The 15,539-nt window shown below is 39.8% G+C and overlaps 1 protein-coding gene across 1 annotated transcript in view; it reads right to left on the bottom strand.

Annotated features, from left to right (window-relative positions):
• Nucleotides 1-694: 694 nt before the first annotated feature.
• The window catches only part of LOC104274740 (death-associated protein kinase 1-like), a gene marked incomplete at both ends in the record, with an annotated part of 31,838 nt that continues 16,993 nt past the window's right edge, over nucleotides 695-15,539 (bottom strand). Inside the window, 9 exons of the mRNA XM_009870455.1 lie at nucleotides 695-793; nucleotides 4,385-4,582; nucleotides 5,540-5,737; nucleotides 7,121-7,219; nucleotides 8,343-8,441; nucleotides 9,241-9,339; nucleotides 10,811-10,930; nucleotides 12,460-12,552; nucleotides 13,839-13,928. Of these exons, the coding sequence (XP_009868757.1) occupies nucleotides 695-793; nucleotides 4,385-4,582; nucleotides 5,540-5,737; nucleotides 7,121-7,219; nucleotides 8,343-8,441; nucleotides 9,241-9,339; nucleotides 10,811-10,930; nucleotides 12,460-12,552; nucleotides 13,839-13,928 (1,095 nt within the window). The remainder of the gene's footprint in view (nucleotides 794-4,384; nucleotides 4,583-5,539; nucleotides 5,738-7,120; nucleotides 7,220-8,342; nucleotides 8,442-9,240; nucleotides 9,340-10,810; nucleotides 10,931-12,459; nucleotides 12,553-13,838; nucleotides 13,929-15,539) is intronic.

Raw genomic sequence — 15,539 nt, 5'->3', positions numbered from 1 at the left:
CTGGAGAGGGTACAGAGGCAGCTACCAAGCCGGTAAAGGGATTAGAATATAAGTCCTATGAGGAAGGGCTGAGGGATTTGGGGCTGTTTAGCCTGGAGGAGACTGAGGGGAGACCTTTTTGCTCTCTACAACTACCTGAAAGGAAGCTGTATTGAGGCAGGGGTTGATCTGTTCTCCCTCGTGGAGAGTGATAGGATGAGGGGAAATGGATTTAAATTGTACCAGAGGAGGTTCAGGTTAGATTTTAGGAAGAGTTTCCACACTGAAAGGCTTGACAGCCATTGGAACAGGCTGCCCAGGGAGGTGGTTGAGTCACTGTCCCTGGAGGTGTTGAAGAGACCAGGGGATGTTGCGTTGCGGGGAATTGTTTAGTAGGTTGACAGGGCTGGGACAAAGGCTGGACTCAATGATCTTCTAGCTCTCTTCCAGCTGATACAATTCTATAATTCTATAATTCTAAGTAATTCTTAGGTGAAGAAATTCTTAGGTGCATTTAAAGTGGTAGCTGTATTGTACCTTAATCAGTTTCAAATTCAGTTGTAAGAAGGCAACAAGTGGACAACAAAGAATGCTTTTCAAGTTGTGGACATACAAAACACTGTCTTTTTTTTCCAACCACTCCAAGAGATTAATTAGTTTCCTACTATAACACATTAAAGAACCAAGAAGCACAACAATATCTCTCAATACTTACCGTGGTTAAAGCTTCTACGTTGGCACCAGTAAGACACAGGAACCGGACAACATCAAGAATGCCATTGTTTGCAGCTAGATGTAAAGGTGTTCTTCCATACTAAGATGAGAAAAAAGTGTCATTACATTAGCCAAAGAACATTAACTTTTATGACTAATAATCAAACATATTGTTCAATTACACATACTGAGACTCTGTAAAGGTCTTGAGAAAATGTACTTTTGATTACTGCTTAAGCACAATTGCTTAAAGGTCAATTAAAAACAAAGGATAGATTGACTATTTAAAAAATAGGAAACAATTTTATAGCTAAATCCTCTACAACTGTGGAGGAATCCTTTAGAGTTTTTGGCTATATTTGACATGTCTTTCTAATTCCCAGTAATGTTAGTTGCACTTTGCTTAATTAAATATGAACCAGTTAAGCAACACTAAGTCCTTAACATTTAAAGCTCTTGATTCTATTTCAATCCAAGTATTACTAAAGATTACATATTTGCAGTCTCCCCTTTCTACCCAAAGGAATAAAAGAGATGAAAGCAAGAAGTCATACTGAAGGAATTTGTGCTTTCAGTGACAAAGGAAAGTGCTCCAACTACTACTTTCTCAATTTTTGCTTTTTGCTGTGAGTATCTACACTGACAACACGTCCTCATGACATCCACTTCTGGTCTTCCATTTCAGGGCTACTGTTACAAATACCAGTACCACATATTCTCTGCTTGTAACTCCTCTATTACTTCACATGTATTCATGCTTTCAATACCACTCTCCATGTTTCAACCCACATTGAGAAACAAACCCACAAAACTACTTTATGAAAGAGTGGGAGATCTCCCTGCCCAAGGCAAGGGAGTCGGAACTAGACAATCTTTAAGGTCCCTGCCAACCCTGACAATTCTATGATTCTATGATTCTGTTTGAAAGCAAAGCTATCTTTCTGACAACTGAAAACTGGCTTCTCAAAACCACCTCAACTCAAACAGCATCCTGCCCTGTATCAGAAAGTGTATGGCCAGCAGAACCAGGGAAGTCACTCTCCCCTCACCACAAGAAGGACATTTTGGTACTAGAGCATGTCCAGAGAAGAGCAACAAAGCCAGTGAAGGGTGTGGAGAACAAGTCTTATGAGGAACAACTGAGGGAACTGGGTTGTTCAGCCTGGAGAAAAGGAGGCTGAGAGGAGATTTTATTGCTCTCTACAACTGCCTGAAAGAAGGTTATAGCTCGGTAGGGGTCAAGTCTCTTGTCTCAGGTAACAAGTGACAGGACAAGAAGAAATAGCCTCAAGTTGTACCACAGGAGATCTAGATTGGATATTAGGAAAAATTTCTCCATCAGAAGATTTCTCCAGTTCTCCAGAAGCACTGGAACAGGCTGCCCAGAGTTGTAACTGAATCATCATCCCTAGAGGTCTTTCAAAGACATAGAGATGTGGTGCTTAGGCACATGGCTTAGCAGTGGACCTAGCATTACTACGTTAATGGTTAATGGACTTAACGATCTTAATGGTCTTTTCCGACCTACACAAGGTTAAGTGCAAGGTCCTGCACCTGGGTCGGGGCAATCCCAAGCATAAATACAAGTTGGGCAATGAGCAGACTGAGAGCAGCCCTGCAGAGAAGGACTTGGGGAATGCTGGCTGATGAAATGCTTAACATGAACCAGCAACGTGATTTGGAGGCCCAAAAAAGCCAACTGTGTCCTGGGCTGCATCAGAAAAAGTGTGGCCAGCAGGTCAAGGGAGGTGATTCTGCCCCTCTGCTCTTGAGAATACCCCACCTGGAGTATTGCTTCCAGCTCTTGAGCCCTCAACACAAGAAGGACATTGTTCTGTTGGAGACAGTCGAGAGGAGGGCCACAAAGATGATCAGAGGACTGGAGCACCTCTCCTATGAGGACAGGCTGAGAGAACTGGGGTTGTTCAACCTGGAGAAGAGAAGGCTCCTGGGAGACCTTACAGTGGCCTTCCAGTATCTGAAGGTACTGGAAAGATGAGGAAGGACTCTTTACAGGGGTGTGTATCAACAGGACAAGGGGAATGGTTGCAAACTAGAGCAGAGCAGATTTAGGCTAGATATTAGGAAGCAATTTTTTACTGTGAGGGTGGTGAAACACTGGCACAGGTTGCCCAGGGAAGCTGTGGATGCCTCCTCCCTGGAAGTGTTCAAGGCCAGGCTGGATGAGGCTCTGAGCAACCTGGTCTAGTGGGAGGTGTCCCTGCCCATGGCAGAGAGCTTGGAACTAGATGATCTTTAAGGGCCCTTCCAACTCAAGTCATTCTATGATTCTATGATATTGTACTGCACATAGTCTGTAGAAGAAACAAATGGTGCATTCAATCAGTCCTTCAATCAGTGTTATGTCCATGTGGGACAACGTCAGATATGAGGACCAAGGACAAACAGTTGTTATGTTAATGCATTCCCATTACAGGGCTCCCTGCTGAGAAGGAACAGTAGAATTAAAGATCGTCTGTTAAATAAGGCCCAAGCTCATCCTTTCAAATGACGAGCACTCTAAAAATCTCTCTAGTGTACATGACTACGGCAGAGAAAGCCATTCAAAGCTGAGTATCAATCCCTAAGCCTTACAGCCCATCAGCCAAGCCCAGTGGCTGATGTTAGCCTATTCAAATTAATCAAAGGAAAAAGCTTACTTCTCTGTTACAGATCTCTATGAAGGAAGCCAGATTGTTAAACCTGCAGAGCATCACACTCAGTTATCCCATACACTGCAGCACTAACACAACAGAAGTAAACAAGGCACTAGTACCTTAAAGTTTAAGGAGAGGCTATTATTGTTATTTTTTCAAATGCTTACAATAATTATGGACAGTTCACACTTTTAGCTGTCAGTAATCCATCAATATGCACTGGAATCAACACTTTTAAGATTGTAACGTTTACAAAGCGTTTTTGCAATGCTGCCTCTATGAAACAATGAGCAAGGAAGTTCACAAAAAGAATCTTACACAGACTCCTGACTTCAACTTTTGAAAATAATTTTGCACTTTTGAAAATAATTTTGCACTTAACACTTTATTTCTGAGATTGCCTGTACCTCCACCAGTGACAGTTTAAGAGATCAATTAAAGCTTTTCTAAGACAATTTTTTGATTCAGATTTATTTTAATAAATCTACTCAACGCAGAAAAACATAAACCAGCCAATATGACACTTTTTGTGACTAGGAATAGAATCTGCATTTGAGTTAAAAGCCTTGTTAGATGACAGTGCAGATCTTTTCATGTGACTTGGAAGATTCTAAGCAGATTTTTCATTAAAATGTATCAATTCTGGATAAAAATTACTGTTATTAAATCACAACAACTCAAGGCCAGCAGCAATGCATTTATTCTGTTCTTCTGTGCCTAGATGGAATCTGCACAATTCAAAGCTATAGAGTTAGAGAAGAAGGCTGGCACATGCTTCAACATTAGAGACGAATGGCAAAATACACTGTGATAATCCGCTTGTGCTCTTTCTTTATGGATACTCATCATCAATTCAAATGAAAGAAACTTAGGTAAATTTGCAAGGTGAGTCACTTAATGCTTTGCATTCAGCCACTGTAAGAGGTAAAAAAATAAAAGGAAAAACATTTTTCGTACCAGAGAATTGGAAAAGGTCATCTAATGCAACAAGTGAGCTACTAAACAAAGTAGTTCAGTACCCATATTCTATCTACCTTATTAGTGACATCCAAATTACAACTTGCTTCACAGAGAGCCATCACAATAGGAACATTCCCATCTTTGCAGGCCACGTGCAAGGGAGTGTTGCCGTGTCTGTCTTGAAAATCTACAAAACATCCTTGACTGATGAGAGTTTTAACTACTTCTATCTGGCATCTTCTCACAGCAAGGTGCAGGGCTATGTGACCATCCTGAAATCATAAAACAGCTTGTAAGTGAGATTTAATAATTTAACAATCAAAGCATTTTGCAGTGTCACCATCATTTCATGTAACTGGATGCATCTCCTTGCATCACAATGTTTTTTATTTTTATTTTGAGGGTGAAGGCAGGGAAATGCACAGTATCTGTCAGAATAAATGAGCTATGGGATGAAAGCATATTTCTATTAAGCCACTGGGCTTTGCAGGAGAATGGATAAAATGCAGATATACATTCTCTGCTGATGACTTTCCTAGGAGTTGGGACAGTGACCAAACGTAGCAACTAGCTTACCATTGCAAACCACTCTAGTGATCAGAAACTAGTGATGCAAAAGTCATGCAATTTGCTTAGTGATCAGTAACTTTAGAGACAGAGCTTTCCTTCTTTGTGGAATAACTTAAAGAGACAATGTGGCTGGAGACTACAATTTAATTCTTTTAAAAACAAAAGCATTTTTCCGAACTTGCTATAATAGCTATTTAGTAACTATGAGCAATAAAGTAGCTAAAAAGACAAGCATACCAAAAGTACCAGCAATGAAATGCATAATTTGTTTGGATTGCACCATGAAACACAAAAATTGATTCTGAATCAAATACAGTTATATTTTTAAATAGTTGGAATTTAGCTTACTGGAAATAGATGTCATTTATCCAACTTACAGGTGCCAACGGCAAACAGTAAATTAATCTTTTTTCTCTTAATAGTTTGTTGTCAATCACAGAATCCAATGTTCCTGTCATTTTTTCATAGTTTTGCTCCTAAGATGATAACTGATAAGGTGATAATGAATAAGCAAAAATCTAACTGTAGAATCAGCGGAAAACTCTGAAGACTACTGCAGTCATCAGTAGACTGTGTGTGAATTGCTCAGAAAACCTATGTCATGGAAACAGTGCTGCATCTCTGAACATAACTCCTGCTCAAAAGCAGCTCAAACTAACCTTGTCCGTTGCATGAAGGTCAGCCCCATGTTCTGCCAAGCATTCCACAATATCATGATAACCCCTTGCAGATGCTGTCAGGAGCGGAGTCTCTGCTTCTTTGTTTTGGATGTTCACATTGCAACCTGCTTCACAGAGCGCTTTGGCAACAGAGTAGTAGCCGTGCCAAGCAGCACAATGCAGTGGGGTTTCTTCTTCCTATCCACATGAAAAGAAAAAAAAACACAACAAAACCAGAGCTGAACCAGATGTGAGGAGGAGCAATTCCCCAGCTTAACTGAGAAGAGAAAATGACCAAGCGATTACGGTAACACAACAGAATTTCATCATTACCTGGATTCTGAGAGTTCACATTTCTCACCACATAACCCTTTACTGACAACACCCCAGACGTTTTAGTTTAGATGCTTCCACACTCCTCTCACTTGAAAACTGATCCTCACTCATAAGCAACTTCTACATCCTGCATGCTGAAACACTAATTCAGTGTTTAAAATAGCTCATCAAGGAGATGCAAATCCCACTGGACTTGCAGTTTGAGATATGTCACTCTGCTTACCATGTTCACAAAGGACATCCTAATGACTTAGGAGTGTAGGTAGGCAGCAATGGATATTTACAAGTCCCTTAAATGCACATCATTGTAACAAGCGTTTGAAACTGTAGACATTCTGAGTTCAATTGCCACTGAAGTTATAGTCTGCTTTTTACTTGGACCCAGGAAGCTTGTAAACAGTCACCTTCAACCTGCTTGTACTTCTTAACAGTTACATGGGACATCATCAAGAAACTCAAATGTTTTGCAAAAATATGCTGTTGAAAGTAACCCACTGAAAAGCAGGGAGGACTAAAACCCACCAAAAAAAGTCATTCTATCAAATTCAAAGAAATGAGATATTCTTTCTGTGTCTGGCAAATATCAGTGAAGACATAATCAATACTGGTGTTAGCAGAGAACCTGGACCATATTGAAGGCTTCTGTAAAAATCTCAGGCAAAAGAAACAGTCAAACAGCACATCCTGTGGTTTCTTGGCTTGCTCCTGCTTACACAATATAAAGGCAGTCCTAGAGGATGTAACATTTTGGGATACTTGTGGAACTCTCACATACAGTTAAATTTGGGTCAAACAGATTTTTTTTTTTCTGTTAAGCCTTTCCTGTTTTCTCACAAGAGTTCAGAGCTCTAAAGAAGCCCTCCTGAGCCCTTCCCTAATTTTCAAAAATGAGTGCTTGATACATCAGAGAAGTCCCATGACAGCTAAAAACAAGCTGAAGTCAAGGCTAAAACTAATAAAAAAGCTTTAGCTGAACTCACAGAGCACAGATCACCACCAATACCTTTGTGATGTTGAGTTTCTCCATCTTTTAGGTTTTTATTTTCTAGAGAACCTGTATTTTATAATCAGTTTTATAACATTGTTTTTTGCATAGCCTTCATCTATTAAGAGGTAACAACACCTCCAAAACGCTGTTATTTTTTCCTAATGCAAACATGCCAGAGGCTGCAAGGCAAGACTAAGAGTTTTGTACACTCATACTAAAGCCTTATTCCTTGAAGAAAAAATGTGAACATGACTCACCTTGTCTTGAAAGTTTGGATTGGATCCAATGCTACAGAGAAACTGAACGACATCCACATGCCCATAGCGAGCTGCGACGTGGAGAGCGGTTTCCCCAGACTGCAATTACAGGAAAACACGCCAATGTAATTTCATGTCACCCCTAGATGCCCCTGTACGCTGCCATGCACAGACTGAGTGCCTGCACACTGCATGGGGTTCTCATCCTCCCCCATAAGCCAGCTGCACAACTGCGGTCAGCAGAGATCTTCCAGTTACAAACTGTAGTTCTACGTGACAGACACGTTACCAGCCCACAGGTTGCCTCTTCACAGGTTTTCCTTTTTCAGAACTTATTTTCCTGCTTAAGTTGTTCCAGGTCACAGCCACAATAAGATTTCTGAGCAATACGAGGAGGCACTTGCGCATGTAATTGATACTGAAACAGACGTCTTATTTCTACTCATACTATTTCTGTATGCCTCCCTTTTGCCCTGTATATACAAATGTAAGGAGCTGGCCTAACATCTTGGTATATCCTGGCATATTTTGGTCATTACATGTTAATTATTTGCAACCTTTTGTTGAGAAAGAAATGATACTTCTATTTAAGAAAGTAACCTTTTTCCTAGTAGCCCGAGTCAAACACTAGTTTTGCTAATGTGTCTTGCCTTGCACTAGTTCTGTCAACAAAGCAAACTGTGTTTCACAAGTATAACTGCCTCTGTACTGGAGTTTTGGTTAGTGTAAAAACATTGCTATGGTAAGATTTTAAAACCAAATAGTTTCTAGGGCAATGTTGCTCAAGTAATACTGCTGGAGACAAGGTAAGTGCTCTCAGCCATAAATTGTTAGGCTGCATTATACTCAACTTAATAACAGTCAATTTCACTTGTCAGACAAAAGTGCTTTTCAATCATGAGGAATGAAAAACAGAATCACGATTTTACACTGGGTTCCAATGAGAAATCTAGTCTTCAGGCTAAATTTAATATAGGTTTGTATTTCCCTACCTAATCATCATGTACTCACCACATTTAATATGTGTGCTTGGTTAACATTAATCACTATATCCAGCTACTTTAAAGCTGTGCTATCACAGCCCAGTATGTTAGCTTAAAAAACACACTAAAAAAGCCAGTCACATTCTTGGAATTACAGCACAGCTGAAAATCATTCCAACTGAAAGACCTAAGATAAAGTTATAAAAAAAAGAATGAAGAAGAAAAATATTTTTTCTTACCTTATCTTTAACATCCAAAGGACATTTATTATCACTGAGAAATTTCAGCGTTTCTACATGACCATGTCGAGAAGCCCAATAGATTGCATTAGATCCAGCCTGTCAAAAATATTTGATTACAGATGTTATTGTTCAGTTTAAAATCTTAATTCTGGTTTTTCAACTGAGGCATGCACTTAGATGAACGCAGATGTACTGAACAGGTATTGAAGCTTATACGAACATATTTACTTAAGAAACCCCACAACGCACTTCAATTTGGTTCAACAACCCCACATACCAACAATAACAACAAAAACCGCTCTGCAAGGATGATTAACAGGATAACTGACTAACTGCAAGGGCTCCCCTTGTGAAGGAGTTTCCTGGAAAGAACAATCATGAGATAAAATCTTTCTGCTGCTTACTTTATCCTCTGTCAGTCAGAGAAGCAGACAGTGCTTCAATTTTTCTTTAAATTAACCTCATATAGTTATAAAATATTTTAGAAAAAAGCTTGTTGCAAAGCATATCCTCCACCATGTATGAGTTTTAGTTGTGGTATTGTCCATCACTAAAACGTGCATTTACCATTCCATATTAAATGAAGTTCACCATTGTGTTTTAGGGCAAACACTAATTTGAACTAATTGAGGCAATTTTGTAAGCATGAACTACATTTTAAGATTAGTATAATTCAAATTACTTCAGCTAATAAAGTGATCAATATCAGAGGCTATGCAGTAGTAATAAATGATGTTATTAAAGATCTCCCTTTATTGTTTTGCTTTGGAAGACAGAAAACAGACTCTACAGACCAGATTTTTTCCATTTCCAATACGACTTGTTCTGAACTGCTTGTCCTCTGCTAACTGTACTGAAAAACTTAAACAGAATGGTGACAAAGCAGAATCCTGACCTTATCTTGAACATCAATGCGGGATCCACGCTTTAAAAGCAACTGAAGCATCTGGATGTTTCCACAGCCAGCAGCAATCAGGAGAGGAGGTGTTCCATGCTAACAATGAAATACAAGCGAGAACGACATATTTAATTTCTGAAGAATTAAAAAATACAGTGGAAGAGATGGCAGGCGTTGGATGGCACCTCTGAATTTCCAGTTTCAAACGAAGTCTTCAGGGAATACTGTATAGAAAAAAAAATTGTCTCTTTGTCCAGGGAAACATATTGCACAGCAATCTTTCCTATTTTAGGAATGAATTCACATTTACTAAATGATACACCACACATTAAAGGCACGCTTTTCAAACTAGGAATACTAATTGCTAAGTACTTATTAGCCCAGTTTGGCTAGAATGTTCCCCTTTGCAACTTCGTTATCACAGAATCACATAATGTCAGGTGTTGGAAGGGTTCTTGAAAGACGATCTAGTCCAGCCCCCCTGCCAGGGCAGGATCACCTACAGTAGGTCACACAGAAACACGTCCAGGCAGGTTTCCAATGTCTCCAGAGAAGGAGACTCCACACCCTCCCTGGGCAGCCTGTGCCAGTGCTCTGTCACCCTCACAGTGAAAAAGTTTTTCCTGATGTTTTTGTGGAACCTCCTGTGTTCCCGCTTGTACCAATTGCCCCTTGTCCTGTCACTGGATACCACTGAAAAGAGCCTGGCTCCGTCCTCCTGACACTCCCCTTTGACGTATTTATAAACATTAATGAGGTCACCCCTCAGCCTCCTCTTCTCTAAGCTAAAGAGATCCAGCTCCTTCAGCCCTACATTTTAAGCCAGATTACCTAAGGTGTTTGCCACACCATCTCAAAGACACAAGCCATCAGCAACACATGAGAAAGCTAAATGGTACTGCATCACTAAAAAACCAGAGATTTCTTAAAAGGTTCCAGAACCCACAACAGTAAAATAACACACTTTACTTTTACAGTGCTCTTTGTGAATACTTCCCAGGGTACTTCATAACGAAGGTCAGTACAACCATTCAAAAAAGTGAAATCTAGAGCAGAAATGATTTATCCAAGATTGAGCAGCAGATCCAGCAAGTGAACTTTGGTCTCTTGGTGTCAGTTCCACCACTGTCGTTAGTATAGCAGCAGCACATTTCTGAAAATGAACGACACCATCCCATATGTTCACGTAATCAGTTTCTAACAGCGCTTTTGCAAAGTCAGTTTTGTCATTCTAGTTATTCCTACATATTCTGTCCTCTTCATCTACCATGAGAAACAACAAAACAAAAGCAAAGGCTGATACCTGATGTATCACAGCTCTTGACTATAGATTTGATTAAGACATTCTCAAAAGCCCAGGCAAAAGAAACATTGTGGGCTCCATTTTCAGGTAGTTGGAGAAGACTGAACACATTAAAATTTCTCCTGAAGAAAGGCAGAATTATTTCCCTTCCATCTGTCTTTTCTTTTTCATTTCAGGTGTTACATTTATATTTTACAAACACGTTGCCCTATTCAACAGGGTGATAGCTAGTTCCCCACGCACCTAAACACAGACCCACACTACCTTGTTGGGTTGATTGACATCGTAATTTGTCAGAGATCCCAAAAGGTGCTGTAATCCAGGAACATTGTCATCATTGATGGCATGAATAATAGCTTTCATCACAAAAGAATCTTCCTCATCCTTGTAATTAAATGAGAAAGAAGAAGAATTGTTAGCTTCAAGGAAAAAAAAAAAATCCCTATCTCAATAGCTGGCAAAGCATCTACAAAAAATTAAAAAGTACGATTTTGAAAGTCTTTTAGACTGCAAGTTGTAATCCTTCATGAAGCATATGGCTAATGCATGTTATTTGAAAACCTACTCTCAAAACCCCTACACTTTTTCTAGTACAATATGCTTCCCTCTTCTTTACACACGAACATGTTACTCATTGAGATTCCCAATCAGTTTCTTTTATTAAGTGTATTTTCTTTTCCTCCTAGGACTTCCAACAGATATAATGCCTGCACGAAATGAATAATTTTATGCGTGTATGTGAACATAAAAAAAACCAAGAGGTACAAAAACACAAACTGGCGTATAAAGTTTCACACCATTCAGCAGAGATACTTCGGACTAAGCTTTCTTCTGTTCAGATTGACCTGTTAAAAATCTAGTACATAAGTAATGAGCCTAGATACCTCTGCAAGCGTAACTTTATTATTCTCCAACACAATAAGATGTCAAAGAAGTGAAATTCGCTTAGCCCAATATTTGGATCACCCTTAATTCTCCTCTCCAGAGGTTTCAGATTTTTTAGGCTATAATCCTTTCTGCTGCAACACAGGCGTGAAATGCTGATCCAGCGTTAGAAGGCACACTATAACTGAGGTGGGGAAGGCAGGGAAAGGAGGGCAAAACCGAGAGAACAAAGAGCATGGAAGCACAAAGAAAGAGGAGAAAAACTGGAAAAAAGAGTCTGGAGCTGCACAGGAGGGGCACAGGGAAGATAATACGGATAAAAAGGGCTTTGCAGAATTTTTAAGCTTGATCTTGTTAATACACAGAAAAGATGAGGTTACCTAGCTCTAAACATATTAAAATACATACTTTGCTGATCATAAGTTTATGAAGCGTGCAGTAAAACCTGGAGACCAAGCTAAATAAGAATGCTTTTGAATTTACAAGCATTTGTAATTACAAATTTGTAATACAGCAATTTCTCCTGACTACTTAAATCTAGTAGAGGATATAATACCACAAACTGAATACTGGCCAACTTTAAAATTTCTTCCTTAAATAACTGCTTGCTGTTGATACTGCTGTCTAGTGTTCATTGAATCTAAGAGGGTCTCAATGATATTGAACGTTCTATTAAAGAAATAGTAATATTTTACTCTACACAGTGCCACGAAAAATTCAGATGCAAGTTTTCCACATTATAATTGCTAGAGTACAAAAAGTCCTCCTGAAACAAATTTCAAACCCAAGAGAAATAAATTTTTGGCACAAGCTATCAGCCTCACCACTGACTAATAAATTAAGTTTTCAAAGCCTGTGCCATGCAGAAGATCAGATTATTTAGCCTTAAAATCTGTTTCTTCCTACACGGGTGATTAATTAAGTATGCACATTTTTAAAGGAACAATATTTCCACTCAAATAATTTCAGAAAATATTAAGTTTCAGATGTAGCAAAACATTCTATGCATGTAAGGACACAACACTTACCAGAGTATCATCACTCTTGGTAACACTCATGTTACTTCTGGACAAGAAAGATCTTGATAATCTTTGGCACAACGATATTAAGCGCACTGATTGCTTTTTAAAAACAAGAAGAAAAAAAGCTACGTGTAAGAAAAACCCAAATCTGAATATTTGTGATAAGATGCAATTGGAGAGATTTCAAAGGAATACTGTTTTATTAGTGAAACAAGCCGGAGTTTGACTTCAATATCCATCATCTCCTTCTATATTGCATTTGAACCTTCAATTTCTTTTGACATTTATAATCCAAATAGGCTGTTCGGATGCACCAAATGACGCTACGTAGTAATTCTGGATCACTACTATTCCACCAATCTGCTCAAATACAAAGCAGACCACATTTGTATTACATTCTCTTGTTCACACTGAAAACATTTACATGTACATATTTAAAGTATGTACATACAGAAAACATAAACTGAGTGTGAATTAGCTGACAGTATTCCTTTAAACACCATATTACAAAACAGTTTAAGATATTCTGAGACTCACCACTACATTCTAAGGCAGCAGACTAGTACTTAAATTTTGTAAATCCAATAGATGTTCACCTATCACAGACACTAGAATGCAGCAAAAAAATTGTGCTGCGTAGCTGGGCATTTTGTGCCTTTGGTCCATAGCTTAGCAAAATCATCTTATTTCTTGGCCTCTGTGACAAGAAATAAAACTTGTTTACTAAGAGTAGTGACCTCCGTTGTCTCATGTTTCATTTTTCCTGATGATAAACAGATTTCTCTCACAAAAGTCCTGCCCTTGCTTAGTATCAGTCTGAATTCCCCAACATGCACGCTGAAGGAGGAGGGATAACTGTCTTGATAAATCACTCCTCACACAGGTCAACGCTTTCAGCTAATATCTTGCCCCACTTCTGGAAAAATAAAGTGATGCCAACCTTCTAAACAGGTTGGCAGTTTCAGATCACAAATCTTTTGCAGAAGAGACTAGTTTTTCTTTCCTACTCTGATGAGTGTTGACATAACTACTGGAATAACTAATTCTGTGATGTCTGTTTAAGGGATATTTGATTTACTGGGATTACTGTCTCAAAAACATGTATCCACACTTAGGAGTGCCTTTTTTCTGAAAACATTACCAAGACATGATGACAGCGTACAGCTGCGTGCACAGAACACACAATCCACACACAAGCATTTGTACGGAGATCATTAACAAAGAATCTTCTCCCATACCACCATACTCAAGCATCTAATTTACTTCAGATCACAGAGGAACGGGTTTCTTCTTCCTTCTCCACACTTAAAGGCAGTGATATCTCCCTGGAGCAAGTAATGCTACTGCACGTCACCAACATTTTGAAGATTTACTCAATGACTTACTTTCCATTTTCGTCGGGCTGCAAACTTCTTGAATTTCTCCATATTCACTGCAGATGCTTTTCTACTAAGTGCTTGCTGAGTGTCTTTAGGCTACGCATAAAAGGAAAGTAAAGCTGTTATTATCCCACAGTTACAACCAGAATTTTCACAAAGCAACGTCCTGCATATAACACTCTGTCCTCCAGTGATGACTTCTACTTACATTATAATAATATTGTAAACATATTGTAAAAATAAAGTCATTGCAAGCATTTTAACATCCACGGCCCACTGGGGCACACGGATGGAATTTCTTGACATGAGTTTGAGTCTGATCGGGTTTTTGTAAAAAAAACCAGTGTGGGCAGACTCATGTGAAACTTTGAGAGCCTCCCCACCCCCAGGTAGGAGTGGGACGTGCCTCTGGCCAGGGCCAGGCCAGTCAGTGCCTCTTCCATCAAGGTATTTAAAAGGTGGCCCCATTGTTCTCTCTCTCTCTTTTGGATTCTTGTTTTGAGCTGTCTTTAATGTTGGGGAGGTTTTTCTGTTGGAGGAGGTGGAGGTGAGAGGAGAACAAAAGAACATCACCCCGAGGAGAAAGAGGGGTAGAAGAGTTCGTGAGGAGAAGGAGACTGCCAGAGCAGGACCTTTCCCTGGAGCCCTCATGGTGGTTGAGAAGGCAGGAAGGTGACTGCCTGCCAGATGAAAGGACTGACAGTGGTGAGACCAACCAGGATGCGTCAGTATGTGCAGAGCCTCATGCCAGAGGGGAGAGAGACCAAGCATCAGCAGAGGACAGGCCCGAAGCGATCCATAGCCCTGATGGACTCATGAGGAGGAAGAGGATTGCCTCCCGTGAGGTGGACACCATGCAGCAGGAAGGAGAGACTGCGAGGAGCCCTCTTTCTCAAGGAGGAGCTGCCATGGACACCGAGTAGTGGCCAGATGGACCAAACCCCCAACCCACCTTGTACAGATGAGGGGGAAGGAAGTAGCTAGGAAGATGGGAGGGGTGTGGAGGGGGCAAAGGGTATTTAAGATCGAGTCCTATTTACTGATGTATTCCTCTTACTTTCTTACCTTGTAAATGGTAGTGGTGAATTAAATCTATGTTTTTCTCCCCCAAGTCTCTCCAGTTCTTTACCCATCATCGGAAATGGTAGATTATTACCCTCCCTATCCTTAATCTCAAACCCTTGAGCCTTTTTTATCTGAAATTGTCTCACTCCATATCACTGTGGAAATGGGGCTGGGAGGGAGGAGTGAGCTAGAGACCACGTGGTTCTTTTTCTCAGTCAGCTTGAACCAAGACAGAAATCCAGACCTAAGAATATTTTATGCAATACTAAAATCTGTTTTTTCATTTTAAACAAAAAAAGCCAAGGGCCAACAGAACATTCAGGTTTATTCTTCACTTCCATCTGTGATGGACATCATCTCCTACATAAATCTTGTCTTCTGGGGAGATTTCTAGCTGATTTTAACTGCAGCCAAACTTTGTTTCAACCTCAGGGTAATCAGGCGGATGCCACTGCGACCTCCCAAAAAGTCACATTCCACCTACCCATGTAGCAAGGCCTAAAGCTGCAGCCTTTGAACTTTCTCATAGGCTAATACCAAGCATGAGATACCAGTAGAGTATAGCAAATTTTGCATTATACAATCCCATATGTGAAGTCATTTTTAAAGAAAAATGCAGGTAACAGTAGTTATGTGAAGGGG

This window comes from Apaloderma vittatum, unplaced genomic scaffold, assembly GCF_000703405.1.
Source record: "Apaloderma vittatum isolate BGI_N311 unplaced genomic scaffold, ASM70340v1 scaffold15955, whole genome shotgun sequence".
Lineage (NCBI taxonomy): Eukaryota > Metazoa > Chordata > Aves > Trogoniformes > Trogonidae > Apaloderma > Apaloderma vittatum.
Note: the sequence above shows the minus strand (reverse complement) of the source record. Positions and strands in the feature narration are given on the sequence as shown.